The 13,663-nt window shown below is 47.4% G+C and overlaps 1 protein-coding gene across 1 annotated transcript; it reads left to right on the top strand.

Annotated features, from left to right (window-relative positions):
• Window positions 1-2,618: 2,618 nt before the first annotated feature.
• Window positions 2,619-13,450, top strand: Trim58 (tripartite motif containing 58). The gene is made up of 6 exons (XM_032913820.1): window positions 2,619-3,035; window positions 4,975-5,070; window positions 7,884-8,114; window positions 8,907-8,929; window positions 9,023-9,123; window positions 12,861-13,450. The coding sequence occupies exons 1-6, from the start codon at window positions 2,619-2,621 to the stop codon at window positions 13,448-13,450; spliced, it is 1,458 nt and encodes a 485-aa protein (XP_032769711.1).
• Window positions 13,451-13,663: the final 213 nt, after the last annotated feature.

The raw sequence follows: 13,663 nt of genomic DNA, 5'->3' as shown, positions 1-13,663 counted from the left end.
TCACCCTTGGACTCTCCATACAGGCTGTCTGGGATAACCTGTGTTGACTCTGTGTGTCCACTTTCTTCTTTATTCTGCTCGTATTTGTTGAGTGGCCATATGCTCCACTGCTCAATCTGCAAAGTTTCAGGGATACAGTGGCAAACAAGATTGAGGTGAATTCCCTCAGGACTAACACAGCTAGATTCTGATTCATCCTTTCATTTGTGTTCCAATCTCTTTGACCTTTCTTCAGTTGCATACAGTTGCTATGTGGCAACCCTCTACTAAGTGTGTGGTACCTATTTAATACCCCAAGGCACTTCAGATAGAATACTTTAAGACTGACATCCTTGTATGCGAGAGGAAATGCAGCAGTGACCCCAAGCCACTCAGCAAGATCTGTTCTCCGTCTGGAACTAGGCTTTACTTTGCACCCTCTAAGCCTTTCGCCCTCCTTTCTTCTCTGATGTCACATCTTTAATGTTCTCTGCATTTAGATCTAAAGACTCCATTTCAATTATTCACTTAACCCCTAGACAGATGGCCTCAAGAACACTTGACCCTCACGCCATCAAAGCTCCAAGCCAAGATTGCCTCATAGAAAAGCTCTGCAAACTTCAGAGGAGTTTGCCAGGTCCTGAGTCACAGCATGGCCACCCTTGCAAACTTCTATGCTATTTTTTGTCAGGGCCAGCCTTTCTGGAGGCTTCTTAGCCATTTGGATGTAGCCAGCCCCTCTGCCCAGGACCCCTTGGGGTCACAGAGCCTGGAACAGGTGCTTCCTCCTTTCCAGGTTGTCACTGCTCTTCTGTAAGCTCAGAGGCCTTTGAGGTCCAACCTCTGGCACTGCTTGCTAGACTCCTGTGCTATGCTCCTGCGGGACTAGTAAGGGGCATTTCTCCTGGTTAGTACTTGCCAGTATGTTTGTCTGATTCAGAGATGGTTTTCACCAGTCGAACACAAGGCTCCTGGAGGGAGGAGGTCTAAACCCCCAAGCTCTTCCTTGCACCTTAGTATCCAAAACTACCCCTGAGACTCAAGACTCCCAACAAACACATGTATGCTGGTGACAGATGGATGAATTGTGCTAGAAGGGTGCCAGCCACCAAACAAACTGACCCTCAATAGAGTCCTAAAGCGTTCAGGTGACAGATATTAACACGTCACCATGCTCACCCCAATCCTGCCTCCTCGTGGGGCCAACACATCTTCTATGAAATCACCTCAGCCTCCCTGCATCAGCATGTGCAATTTTCATGGACTGGACTTGAAATTGTTCCTCGCAGAGGCTGGAGACATGGCTCAGTGGTCAAAGAGGTCTTGCTGCTCCTACAGAGGACCTGGGCTCCATTCCTGACACCCAAGGCAAGTGGCTCACACGCACCTGGATCTCCAGGGGATCCCAGGCCTTCTCTGGCATCCTCAGGCAGAAGGGCACCTCTTAACTTGTTCTCATCCATGCTGGACTGCCCACCTGCCATTACCACACACGTCATCCCTTGCATCTGTCCTTCAAGCGGTAGTTTATTTCTGAAAGTAAAAAAACCTCAAGTTTGGAGAAAGAAAGATTGAGAAGAATGAGTGGATTTTTTTAATCTTTTAATAGTGATTACAACAGGAGAAGTCCATGGTACCATTCAGTGAGTGTAGGGGGGTAGAAGGCAGGTGTGTCCCACATTGGCTGATGTGTATGAGGGACTCCTAAGAGGCAGGTTGTTTCTGGTTTTCCTCTATTAGCACAGTGACCACCCCAAGCCAACTTCATGTGTAATGTGTGCAGAGAGACTCAAGAGCTAACCCAGGTCTTATGTGCTTCAGGAAAATTTGTGAACTTTTGTTAATCTTTAAGTTTAGTTTGTGTGTGTGAGGTGTGTGTGTGTGTGTGTGTGTGTGTGTGTGTGTGTGTGTGTGTGTGCTGTCACACCAACATGAAGGCCAGAAGACAACTTTTGCCTTTTCTTCTTTCAACCATGTGAATCTGGAGACTCAAATTCAGGTCAGGTTTAATGGCAAGCATCTTTGCCTACTAACCCATCTTATGGGCTTTAGATTACAAACAGACAGACAGACAGACACATACATATATGCAACTTTGTTGGCCTTGATGGTATAGTTCTTTGTTTCCAGTTATGTGGGAGACTGAGCCAGGAATTGGGTGTTCAGACAGCGTGAGTTCAAAGACAACCTGGACTACAGGTGACTTCGAGGCCAGCCTAGGCAAATTTGGTAGCTCCGCTGTCTCCAATTAAAAGGTAAAAAGAGACTGGGAATGTTCCTCAGTGGTAGAACTGGCTTGGCTTGTGGGAAGGAAGCCCTGGTTCCATCCATACTACAAAACGCTGCAAGCTTCAATCGCCTCTAAATGAGAATTAGGGTAGCGTAAATGCTGCATTCCGTCAGGCTCAAAATAAAGCTAGGGAAGAAAGAAATGGAGAAAACGGAAGAGGAGCTGCTGGGTTTCTGAGGAGGTGACAATCATTGGACTTGTTGCTGTCACCAGGAGTGGCTCTTTTTGGCTGCTGGATCCGAGCCAGCCCAGGAGATAACACCCTCAGGGCTTGCTCCCCTCCTTTTGGGTTTCTTCCCTTCTATGCAGACCGCTAGGGCAATAGGAGCTGCTGTCACAAGCTAGGGCCATGGCCACAGCACCCGGGGAGCGGCTGCAGGAGGAGGCACGGTGCTCAGTGTGCCTGGACTTCCTGCAGGAGCCCATCAGCGTTGACTGTGGCCACAGCTTCTGTCTGCGGTGCATATCGGAGTTCTGCGAGAAATCGGACAGCGCTCAGGGAGTCTATGCTTGTCCCCAGTGCAGGGGTCCCTTCAGGCCCTCCAGCTTCAGACCCAACCGGCAGCTGGCCAGCCTGGTGGACACCGTGCGGCAGCTGGGGCTGGGCACCGGACACGCGGGGTCGCGTCAGTGTTCGAGGCACGGTGAGGACCTGAGCCGCTTCTGTGAAGAGGACCAAGCGATGGTGTGCTGGGTCTGCGACACCAGCCCTGAGCACCGGAGCCACCGCACGGAGCCGCTGCAGGAGGCAGCCAGCCGCTACCAGGTGAGCGAGCCTTTGCTCAGGTTCTCATCTGGAAACTGGGCAGATGATCTCGGAATGTAAAGGGACATGTTCCAGACAGAGCCAAACCGTGCTACTGCATGCTTAGTAACTAAACAACTCCCAAGCTCCTTCCTCCTCCGGTCTCCTCCCCGTTCTTACTAGCTCACACTCACAGAAGCTCTGGTGGCTTTCACTCTTGGGAACCCGGGGGTTGGGCATATGCTAAATCCAACCTCCTATCTTAAAGGGCAGCGCCTGTGCGCGGCTCTCCCCCTGCTGAGCACAGACTCCACTCTCTAAGGAGGGGTTTCCTACCGCTTCTTGTGTGTGTTATCTTGGCAAAAGCAGAAGGCTGCTGGCTCCCTCTTCTTCCTCCGAAGTTGCTAGACTCGTTTTAAGAACATTTACGTTTCTTCCTGAGGAACGAACACAAGGGACACCAGCGTGGTTTCCTTCCTTGACAAACTTGACCACCGCGTTGCACCGGGCAGTAGCTTTCTTAAGATGTTTGCTGGGTTGATTTCTCTAAAATTAAAAATTAGGGGGCTGGGGATTTAGCTCAGATAGAGGCGCCTACCTAGGAAGCGGTAAGGCCCTGGGTTCGGTCCCCAGCTCCAAAAAAAAAAAAAAAAAAAAAAATTAGGGTCTTTGTCTCTCTCTCTCTCTCTCTCTCCTCTCGATTTTATTGCTTGCTTTCCCTCAACCTTGTAAAAATTTAGGCATGAGTTATTTTCTAGTCAGATTTTAGAACTATGATCGCCCCCCTGCTTAAGTCCTGAAAATGTCACACAGAGCTTGGCTAGTGATACATTTCTGATACTGTTTTCTATATTTATTCTGTAGTTTTTTTCTCAATTAAATGCCAAACAAACATCATCTCGACCTCTCAGCCAATCAGCTGTAGGCCCTGTGCTAAGTGTGTACAGCTCTTATCCTAACCAAACAGATCCCTCAGAATCTGCTCTGTCACTGTTGTCCCTAGGTCGGCTGTGCTGTTTGTCACCTCCTTGGTGTGGCTCAGGCAGGGTTTCTTTGGGCCTGGTGGAGCTTTACCCCATCTGCTGAGCTAAATGTTTCAACAGCAAAGCAAATCCCACCCAGTCTTGTCAGGCACTACCGTGAGTTCCAAGGCCATTTTTTATGCACATTCTACACAGCCCTATAGTGCCTGCCTTTCAAGTGTGAACTGTGTGTGTGTGTGTGTGTGTGTGTGTGTGTGTGTAGTGGTTATTGGGTAGCTTTTATGGTGGGGTTCATACATTTTTCTTCCAAAAACATCTCTGTGCATGTGTCCTCTGCAATCAAGTATCCACATGTGCCTCTAGCAGGGCCCTGGTGCTGAAAAGAGAGATTTTCGTCCTCTCCACTCCTTGGGTAGGGCACTTGCTGCCACCCTGACAATCTTGATTGATCCCAAAACCTATGTGATGGAAGGATATCTGGCTTCTGCACACCATATCTATCCTCCATATGTGTCTGGGGCACTCTTGTGGACACACACACACACACACACACACTAAATAAATGTTCTAAAGCCCTTATATTAAATGATAAATAACCCTTTAGTCTGTCAATAGCAGACAGCTTTTCCTCTGCTGCAACATTGTTTTTATTAAACATTTTTTTTCAAAGTGGCATTATGTTTTACAGATCACAACTATTTGTCATTACAATTGTATTTCTGACCACTAAATATTTTTCTTTTTTAACTCACACTTTAACATTTTGGTTATTATTGGAAAGAGTGACATAATGACAAATTTTAGGCACATCTTGGTGTTGGGCACTGGTGTTGGGCACTGGAGGAGGTAGGTGTCTGCTGAATTTCGTGAGTCCAGAGCTCTGTTGGCGACTCCCTGGCTGATCTTTGTACTTTACATCTGAGCAAACTCTAAGGGCTGAGAGGGCACATCTACAAGGGTCTTGTCTTCCCAAACAGAGGATGCTCCAAGTGGCTTTGGAACTTGTGAAGAAGGAAATGGAGGAGGCTCTGACCCATGAGGCCAACGTGGGAAAGAAGACCATCATCTGGAAGGTGAGACAGAGCTGTGGCTTCAGGGACCTTGCAGGTCAATAATGTGAGACGTTCCTCCATCACGTTCAACTCTCTCCCACTCGTGTTCCAACTCATTATTCCCTCTAGAAAAGCATGATAGTGCCTTCCTGGGCCAACCTGTCCCTTTTAAAATCCTCTTCATATGACCTGACGTAAGTAAGTAGTTTTGCTATCTGAATCTCATGGTCAGACTCACTACTGGAACCCGATCACCTCAGCCCACAATTCATAAGCAGATCTGTAAGATGAATGAAAATAATCAATGTTACACAGCACGTATAACAGAGGGCAGAGAGCAGCAACCATCCTGTACACAGGACAACCAGCTGTCTGCAGTCATCCACCCACGCGTTCCTCTTCTGCACCTCAACAGCCCACTTTATTTCTTATGCATCTCATTTGCATACCGGCAGGCGCATTGCTTCTAAACCTGAGGATGAGTCACAACTTGGAGCACGCTGCTGCCATCTACTGGGCACAGCCGGGAATGGTGCTGAACACTGCAGGAGGGTTGTCCCACCCTTGCATTGAAACAAAACACTCACCTACAAATGCATTGGGCCGCACAGCTGCCCTAGCACACTAGCAGCTGGCCTATGGGCCCTTGGCTGGACACCCGCTACAGTGTTCAATATTCTACCCATACCTGAGACAGAGCTACCTGATCAGACTCTCAGTGGTATCAGACTGTGCAACTTAGAAATAATATATGCAATGTGTTGTATGATAGCCAAGACATATTCCAAGATACACTATTTTCATCCTTCTACAAATAACCTTTTCTATATCTCTCTGAATCTTCCCTTCCTGTTTTGGTTGAAAGTCCTTTATATACAGATGATTCCTTGACCCCATAAGAATTGGTTTCTGTTTTTTGTTTCTCCCCTACATTTCTCTTCAGGGATAAATCTTATTCCATTCTAATCACAGTATCCAATCTGAGTGAAGTTAAACATTGGTTCTAAAATTAATGATATCCAGGTTTATAATTCAAGTCACTTGCTCCTGATCTTGACCTCCCCGTGGACTTAGGCAATCAGGCCAAGTTCAGGAGCAAGCCCAGGGTCCCCACATCTAGACCCTCTAGTGGCTAGCTAGCTGACATAGATGTGATGCCAAGATTTCTACTTGAAGACAAGTGTCCCTGAGTGGTTTACAGTCAGTAAGGTGACCACAGGACTCACAGGCAACAAGAGAAGTTTGATAAATACCACCATGATCTTCCCGTCTCAGCACCTGTAACTTTCACACACAGAAGGACGAAGTGAGGACAGATGGATTGCAGATGCCTCTCCTCACCATTATGCCTCCGTCTCCCCACCCTGAGCCTGACCCACTATAACCCTACAACTACATAGGCTCTCAGTCTGGCTCAACATTAGTAGTGTAGCCTCCCACAGGGCAGAGTGTTACATATATGTAAAAGGAGCCTGGCCTTGAGGAAATGAAGGTGTGAAACTCCAATCCACCTGATTTTAGAAGGTGATCGTGACCATAGGAAGGGAGGGATTTAGAAGATGGGGAGGGAGGATGAAACATCTGAGGAAGGCACTGTCTCAAGAGATTGTTGATACAGCCAGTTCTAAGGGGGAGAATAGCATCCTGTCCTTCAGTGAAACCAGGAAATTATAAACATTAGAAGCAGGAGGTAGATGCTCTGGGGGTAATTTGCCTCTTACACTCAGTTAACAGCTGGTTTCCTGAAGACTAATTTGATGAGAATCAAATTGAGACACAGTAGCCCGTAGCAAAATCTATTCCTCGGATCACTTCAGGAGTTGTAGATGTGAGATCTTTAGGTGAAGACCAAGACAACAATGCGGAGCTCATGCAAGCCAGCGCCCGAGGGACTCTTAGTGCTTGCTTGGTTCTGCAGGAAACGCTAACCACCATCACCATGTAGTGAAGAATGCTCAGGGCTGGGGAGGCAGCTCAGTGGGTAAAGTGCTTGTCGTGCAACCACGAGGACTTGAACTCAGATCTCCAGCATTCACATCTAAAGCTCAGTGTGGCAGTGCGTGCCTGAAACATCCATGCTGGGGTTGGGGGTGCAAAGACAGGCAGATTCCTGGGGCTTGCTGGCCAGCCTGGCTTAAACAGTAAGTACTGGGTTCGAGGGGGAACCCTGTCATTCCGTAGACAGCAATAGAGGAAGACACCTAAAGTAGATTTCTGGCTGCCCCTCTACATATCCTCTCACAGGTGAACACACCTGCACACACACACACACACACACACACACACACACACACACACACACACACACACACACACACGTGGGCGCATAGGCGCCTTTAAAAGAACATCTGTTCTTAATTACAAGTCCAGGTCTCTTTAATCTTTCTGCTGTTGTTTCTAGTAGACACAGTGGCTAGTCCTAGTAGGACAAATAGTAACATAGTAAATAGTGAGCCTATGCTGGACACTGTTCACAGACAGACAGATGGTCACTGACCTCCCCTTGCTACACCTCTCTCCTATTTTGCCTATTGATACTAAATCTTGTATCTAGAAATGCTTCAAAGCTGTGTCAAATTGGGATCCTGGGTCCAGCATCCTTTCCAAACTGGTGCTTTGCCAGACTCCCCTCATACAAATGGTCTCCAGCTTCTTCATGCTGTTAGAATACAGCCAATACAGGCAGAGTACAGCCCACGGTCAGTTCATGGATGGGAGAGCAGCGAGGACTCTGGGCTTGTCTTCCCAGCTCCACTGCTCCACAAGTGAGAGCAGGAGGCCCCTGCTGCACCTCACTTCATCTCCATGCCCCTGCCTGCTGTGTCCCCCCATAGGAGAAAGTGGAGATGCAGAGACAACGTTTCAGGCTGGAGTTTGAGAAACACAGGGGCTTTCTGGCCCAGGAGGAGCAGCTGCAGCTGAGGCGACTGGAAGAGGAGGAGCGAGCAACCCTGCAGAGACTGCGTGACAGTAGGAACCGGCTGGCCCAACAGAACAAAGCCCTGAAGGAACTGGCTGAAGAGCTGGAGGAGATGAGTCAGAGGCCAGCGGTAGCACTGCTGGAGGTGAGACGAGCTCCAGGGGGGACAGAGGCAGGTGTGCAGCCAAGGGACAGAGGTGGATCTTATCACTAACACCTAGGCATGCTCACTCTAGTAAAAGCGTGTAGAAACTGGTACGCACGGCTTGTGAATCAGAGAGGACATTAGAGGGCCAGATAGCTCACACTAATACAAAAACTTAAATGACGCACAGTAAACAAAAGAATGTTTGCAGGAAGTTATGTGCTGACTACCTTTAGATTACAGGTGACTCATATTCACATGCATATCTTAAATGAGAAAAATGCTGCCAGATATTAATGGCTTCCTTCTTTATCGGTGTAGATCAAATGATCAGCTTTAGTGTGATGCTTCAAAGATATTTAGTATTCTCTTAGAAAGGCATTAATGGTAACGTGTGTGTGTGTGTGTGTGTGTGTGTTTACCTCAAATAAATTCTTCAAATGTTCGATGCCCCTCCCCATTTCTATCTTCATTAGATAGAAGCTCCAACTCTATCAGAACAGCCGATAGGTAGAATTATCAATTCAGGAAATAGCTGTGGTGATGGGTTTATCGGGAATGGAGAAAAATTTCGTGCAACTCGGTTCTGTCCCGACTGTGGCTGATTGATTATGTAAAGTCTTATTTATTTACTGTAAATAGCATTTGCAGTAAAGTTCATTGTCCCCTGAAGTTTCATCTTAGATGTTAGCAACTTTCAAATATTTCTAATGACGTCCTTTCTGTGTGTCCGGCCTGACTTCAGAAAGAAGTCGGAGATCCGACTCATCCTAGTATGTCTTTCATTTCCAGGGAGCGAGAGGAGTCTTGACGCGGTAAGTTTCATTTCTGAATCACTGTGGGGTGGTTGGTGCAGAGGGAGGTTCCTGGAGACCACATTGACACCTGTGTGCTCTGCATATTTCTAGAAGCGAAGCTATGACCAGGCTGGAACCAGAGGCTGTCCCTATGGAGCTGAAGACCGTGTGCCGCATCCCTGGGATGAGGGAGATGCTGAGGAAGTTCCAAGGTAGGTAGCCAGGCCCCCTGCGCGGTCCGCTTTTCGAAAAGAACGGGAGACAAGAATAGGTCATAGGAAATTAATTTGGGCCAGAACTGGAGAAAGATAAACTCACAATTCCTCTCCACATTGCCTGTAAGTCTCTCAATGTGTTTAAAAGATAAACTAAGACCAGGGTGTGCACATGCGCAGATTCAGCTGTAAGATCTGCCTCTTCCTCTCTGGCTCCGAGGCTTCTGTTCTATTCTTACCCGCAGCAGCCTTTGTAGACAGAGGCTTGATGCCTGGGCCAGGCTGTGAGTGCAGCTGACTGCGGACATCAGGCAGTGGTCACAGACCGAGCCCTAAATCCTAGAGGCAGAAGTCAGCAAAGGCTGCCTCGGTGCGTCATCAAGTTAAAGGGCAAATGAAACAGAAACCATCTTTTTTCCCCCCTGATCTCTCAATGACTCCAGAGCCTTTGGTCACCAAAATGTGTTAGAGTCTTTCCTGCAACAGCTGATCGATGCCCCAGTGGGTTCTCCAGCTGAGAATCTAACTCAGTTCACTTTATGGTAAGATCAGCCCAGAAATGGAATCAGGCTAACAGATCACCCTACAGGACGGACACTCTTCCCATGCCAGTAGCAAGCAGGCTGAGGGCTGTGGGCTGTGTTGCCCGAGGGTTGCTGGTAGCGCCATTTAAAAGTTTGTTTTTTGTTTTTTGTTTGTTTGTTTGTTTGTTTTGGTAAGCATGCAAAATAATGGATTTTTTTCTTTAATTTTTTTTCTCTAGTTTTGTTTTATACGTGAGTGTGTTTTGCCTCACTATGTATGTACAGTCCCTTCTAGGGCCAGAAGAGGGCTCTTCTGAAACTGGAGTTACAGATAGTTATCAGCCACTATGTGGGTGTTGGGAACCAAACCCCAGAGATACCTTCCCATACCCAGAAATGTATTCTTTATGATATTTTCATGTACATGCGACATTGCACTTTGCTCATTCTCAACCCCATCACCCGCTGTGGCCTTAACCCCGGTTGGTTTTTGTCCCTCACTCAAATATTCCCCCTTCTGCTTTCATACACTAAATCTGCACGAAGGTTACATATTTCCCACTTCCAGCTTCAGAGCTCCAGGGCTTCAGCCCAGGTCTGATTCATATTGAGTTGATTTGTATGTCAGGTGAAAGGTTGCTGCACTCTCCTGCATGTGGATATCCAGTTTCCTCTGCACCATTTGCTGACAGACTACCTTCCCCAGTGCAGGACTCTGGCCTTCGTGCTAACACTCATTTGGCTGTAGCTGTGTGAGTTTACAGCTGGGTCCTCTCTTGTATTCTGCTGTTCCACGAGTCTCTCTTTGTATTAACACCACACCGACTGTGTCACTATGGCTCTGTGGTATAATTTGAGATCAGGTACCGTGGTGCCTTTAGCATTGCTCTTTCTGTTCAGGATTGCTTTCTGTCCTGTGTGCTTTCATATGAATTTTAGGCTCGTTTTCCCTCTGTCTAAGATGTCCACTGGGATTTTGTGGGATCACTGTAATCTGTAGAGTGTTTTAAGCAACCGTACCATTTTCATAACGATTCTGCCAGTCTGTGGGCAGGGCCGGCTTTCCATCTTTGAATGGTGCCTTCAGCTTCTTCCTTTTCTGCTTCAAAGTTTTCTTTGTAGAAGCTCCCCCATTCCTTGGATAGGTTCATTCCCAGAATTTTGAGGAGGGCTTTTATTGTTATTTTTGTCTTATTTTGACCTTTTAGAAGCTATCATGAATAGTATTCTTCTTCATCCAGATCAATTTGTAGACAGAACAGATACTGATGTTTATATGCGAGCTGTTCATTCCACTGCTTTACTGAAAGTGTTGATCAGATCTAAAGTTCCCCGGTAAAATCCTTTAATGTGTGCGATTGTACCATGTGTAAGTAGGGATAATTTATTTTTTCCCCAAATTTGTTTATCTTGCCTTATTGCTCTGGCTAAGACTTCAAGTCTTACACAGTGTGTATTCTTGTCTCAGCCTTAACTTTAAAAAAAATGCTATGCCTATCTTACAACCTTTATTATATTAACTTATATTGACATATATCTCTTCTGTTCCTAGTTTCTTCATGGCTTTACTCCAGGTGGGCACTTTTAGCATTCTTAAATGTTTTTCCTGTATCCATTGGGATGATCATGTGATTTCTGTCCTTAGGTCTGTTTATGTGCTGGTGTCTTAGTCAGGGTCACCGTAGCTGTGATGAAATGTCATGACCAAAAATACGCTGGGGGTGGGGCAGTTATCCAGCTTACACTTGCACATCACAGTCCACCAACAATGGAAGTCAGCACAGGAATTCAAGTAGGGCAGGAACCTGGAGTCAGGGGCTGACACAGAGGCCATGGAGCGGTTCTGCTTCACATGGCTTGCTCAGCCTGCTTTCCTATAGAACCCAGGACCTCAAGCTCAGGGGTAGCCCCACCCATAATGGCCTGGGCCTTCCCACATCAATCACTAATTAAGAAAACGCTTGGGTTGGAAAGATGGCTCAGTCTCTAAAGGTTCGTAACCAAAAATATAAGAACGATGCCTTACAGCTGGACCTTATGACTGAATTTTCTCAATTGAAATCCCCTCCTTCCAGATAACTCTGGCTGTGTCATGCTGACGTAAGACTGGGCAGCATAGCTGGGTTGGGTATGTTGATTTGTGTTTATTGAACCATCTCTTCCTATCTAGAATGAAACCAGCTTAACAATGGAACAGTCCTAATGTGTTCTTGAACTTGGCTTGGAGGTATTTTACTAACATTTTCTGCCTCTGTTTTCATTATGGATGTTTGCAGCTTTCTGTGGTGCCGCCCTTCTCTCACTTTGTCGTCAGGGTGATCCTGGCTCCACAGAGAGAGTTTGGTGGCATCCTGAAGTAGTGCAGGTCACTGGCCCTGGCCTCTACTTCTGATCGAGCAGTTGCCAGTGGAGTTTCTTCAGACTCCCCTCCTCAGGAGCTATTAATACAATTAATTTGCTAGGCCAGCTTACAGAACACAGGAGAGTTCCCTTGTCCATTTAATGTGAAGGTGTCACAGAGCATGCAGAGGGACAGGCAGACAGAAAAGGTGAGTAGGGAGCAAGGAGAAGAGGTTCAGCTTCTGTCCCACCCTGACTATACACTCCCAATTCTGTCTACTCCTTCCAGGAACCTCTGTGGGGTTAGCTGTCTGGAGGCCACATTCTGACATTTTCCTTTTTAATTTTTATTTATTTTTTTGTTCATACACAAGGTTTAACTATGGCATTCGGGGGACTCTGGAAGTCCCATTGTGTACATCAGAGTTCTGTGAGGTGGAAATCAAGGTGTTTGCCAGGCTCGGCTTTTCTGAATGAGAGAAATAAGAAACCTTGAGGGTTCTTAGTAGTGCCTAAGGTTTCAAAGGCTGGTACTGTTGCTCAGGGATACTACACAGGCCCTAGGGCACATCCTCAGCACAGCAGTGGAAGGAAGGAAAGAAGAAAGGAAGGAAGGAAGGAAGAAGAAAGGAGGAAGGAAGGAAGAAAGGAAGGAAGGGAAGGAGGAAGGGAGGAAGGGAGGAAGGGAGGAAGGGAGGAAGGGAGGAAGGGAGGAAGGGAGGAAGGGAGGAGAGGTAAGGTTTTGCTATGCATTTCTGTTTATTCTCATGCTGGTAAGCTTTTGCTATGCATTTCTGTTTATTCTCATGCTGGTAAGGTTTTGCTATGCATTTCTGTTTATTCTCATGCTCTGCAAAACCCTTTCCACAGTGGACGTGAAACTCGATCCGGCCACTGCCCACCCAAGCTTGCTCTTAACGACGGATCTGCGCAGTGTGCAGGATGCGGAGGTCTGGAGGGATGTCCCGAGCAACCCTGAGCGCTTTGACACCTGGCCCTGCATCCTGGGCCTGCAGGGCTTCTCCTCCGGGAGGCATTACTGGGAAGTCATTGTGGGGGAAAGAGCAGAGTGGGGGCTAGGGGTCTGCCAAGACTCAGTGCTTAGAAAAGGGGAGGCCACACCGTCCCCAGAGAATGGCGTCTGGGCCATGTGGCTGCTGAGAGGGAGCGAGTACATGGTCCTGTCCTCTCCCTCGGTGCCTGTGCTCCAAGATGAGCGACCTCGTCGCATCGGGATCTTTTTGGACTACGAAGCCGGCCAAATCTCCTTCTACAATGTCACAAATGGGTCTTACATCTACACATTCAACCACCTCTTCTCCGGTGTTCTCAGGCCCTATTTCTTCGTCTGTGACACAACTCCTCTTATCTTGCCACCCATGACAGAAGCAGGGCCTGGAAACTGGACTTCCAGGAGTCTCCTTGATTTTGCTGTTGCTGCCAGAAGTGAGGAATACTAAACCCACCCAGAAGTGCTGCTCTTCAGAGAGGCGCTGGATAGATTGGGGGGGGGGGCTGTGCCCGCGTCCGCAAACCACGTCAATGCCCACTCTGCAGGACTAATGAGTGGATCCAGGGTGGTTTGCATACTGAGGAACTACATGGAGTGGATGACTCAGGAAAGGCAGCCTGCTCATCAAACACTGTTGCCAGAGGTTTCAAATTTTCTCGGT

The sequence above is a fragment of the Rattus rattus genome, chromosome 9 (assembly GCF_011064425.1).
Source record: "Rattus rattus isolate New Zealand chromosome 9, Rrattus_CSIRO_v1, whole genome shotgun sequence".
Taxonomy (NCBI): Eukaryota; Metazoa; Chordata; class Mammalia; order Rodentia; family Muridae; genus Rattus; species Rattus rattus.
The sequence above is the reverse complement of the archived record's forward strand: the minus strand, read 5'-3'. Positions and strand labels throughout refer to the sequence as shown.

Coding starts and splice junctions, on each gene's coding strand:
- Trim58 (XM_032913820.1), top strand. CDS start 2,619: ATGGCCACAGCACCCGGGGAGCGGCTGCAGGAGGAGGCACGGTGCTCA. Junction 8,115..8,906: donor CAGCGGTAGCACTGCTGGAG/GTGAGACGAGCT, acceptor TTTCATTTCCAG/GGAGCGAGAGGAGTCTTGAC. Junction 8,930..9,022: donor GCGAGAGGAGTCTTGACGCG/GTAAGTTTCATT, acceptor GCATATTTCTAG/AAGCGAAGCTATGACCAGGC.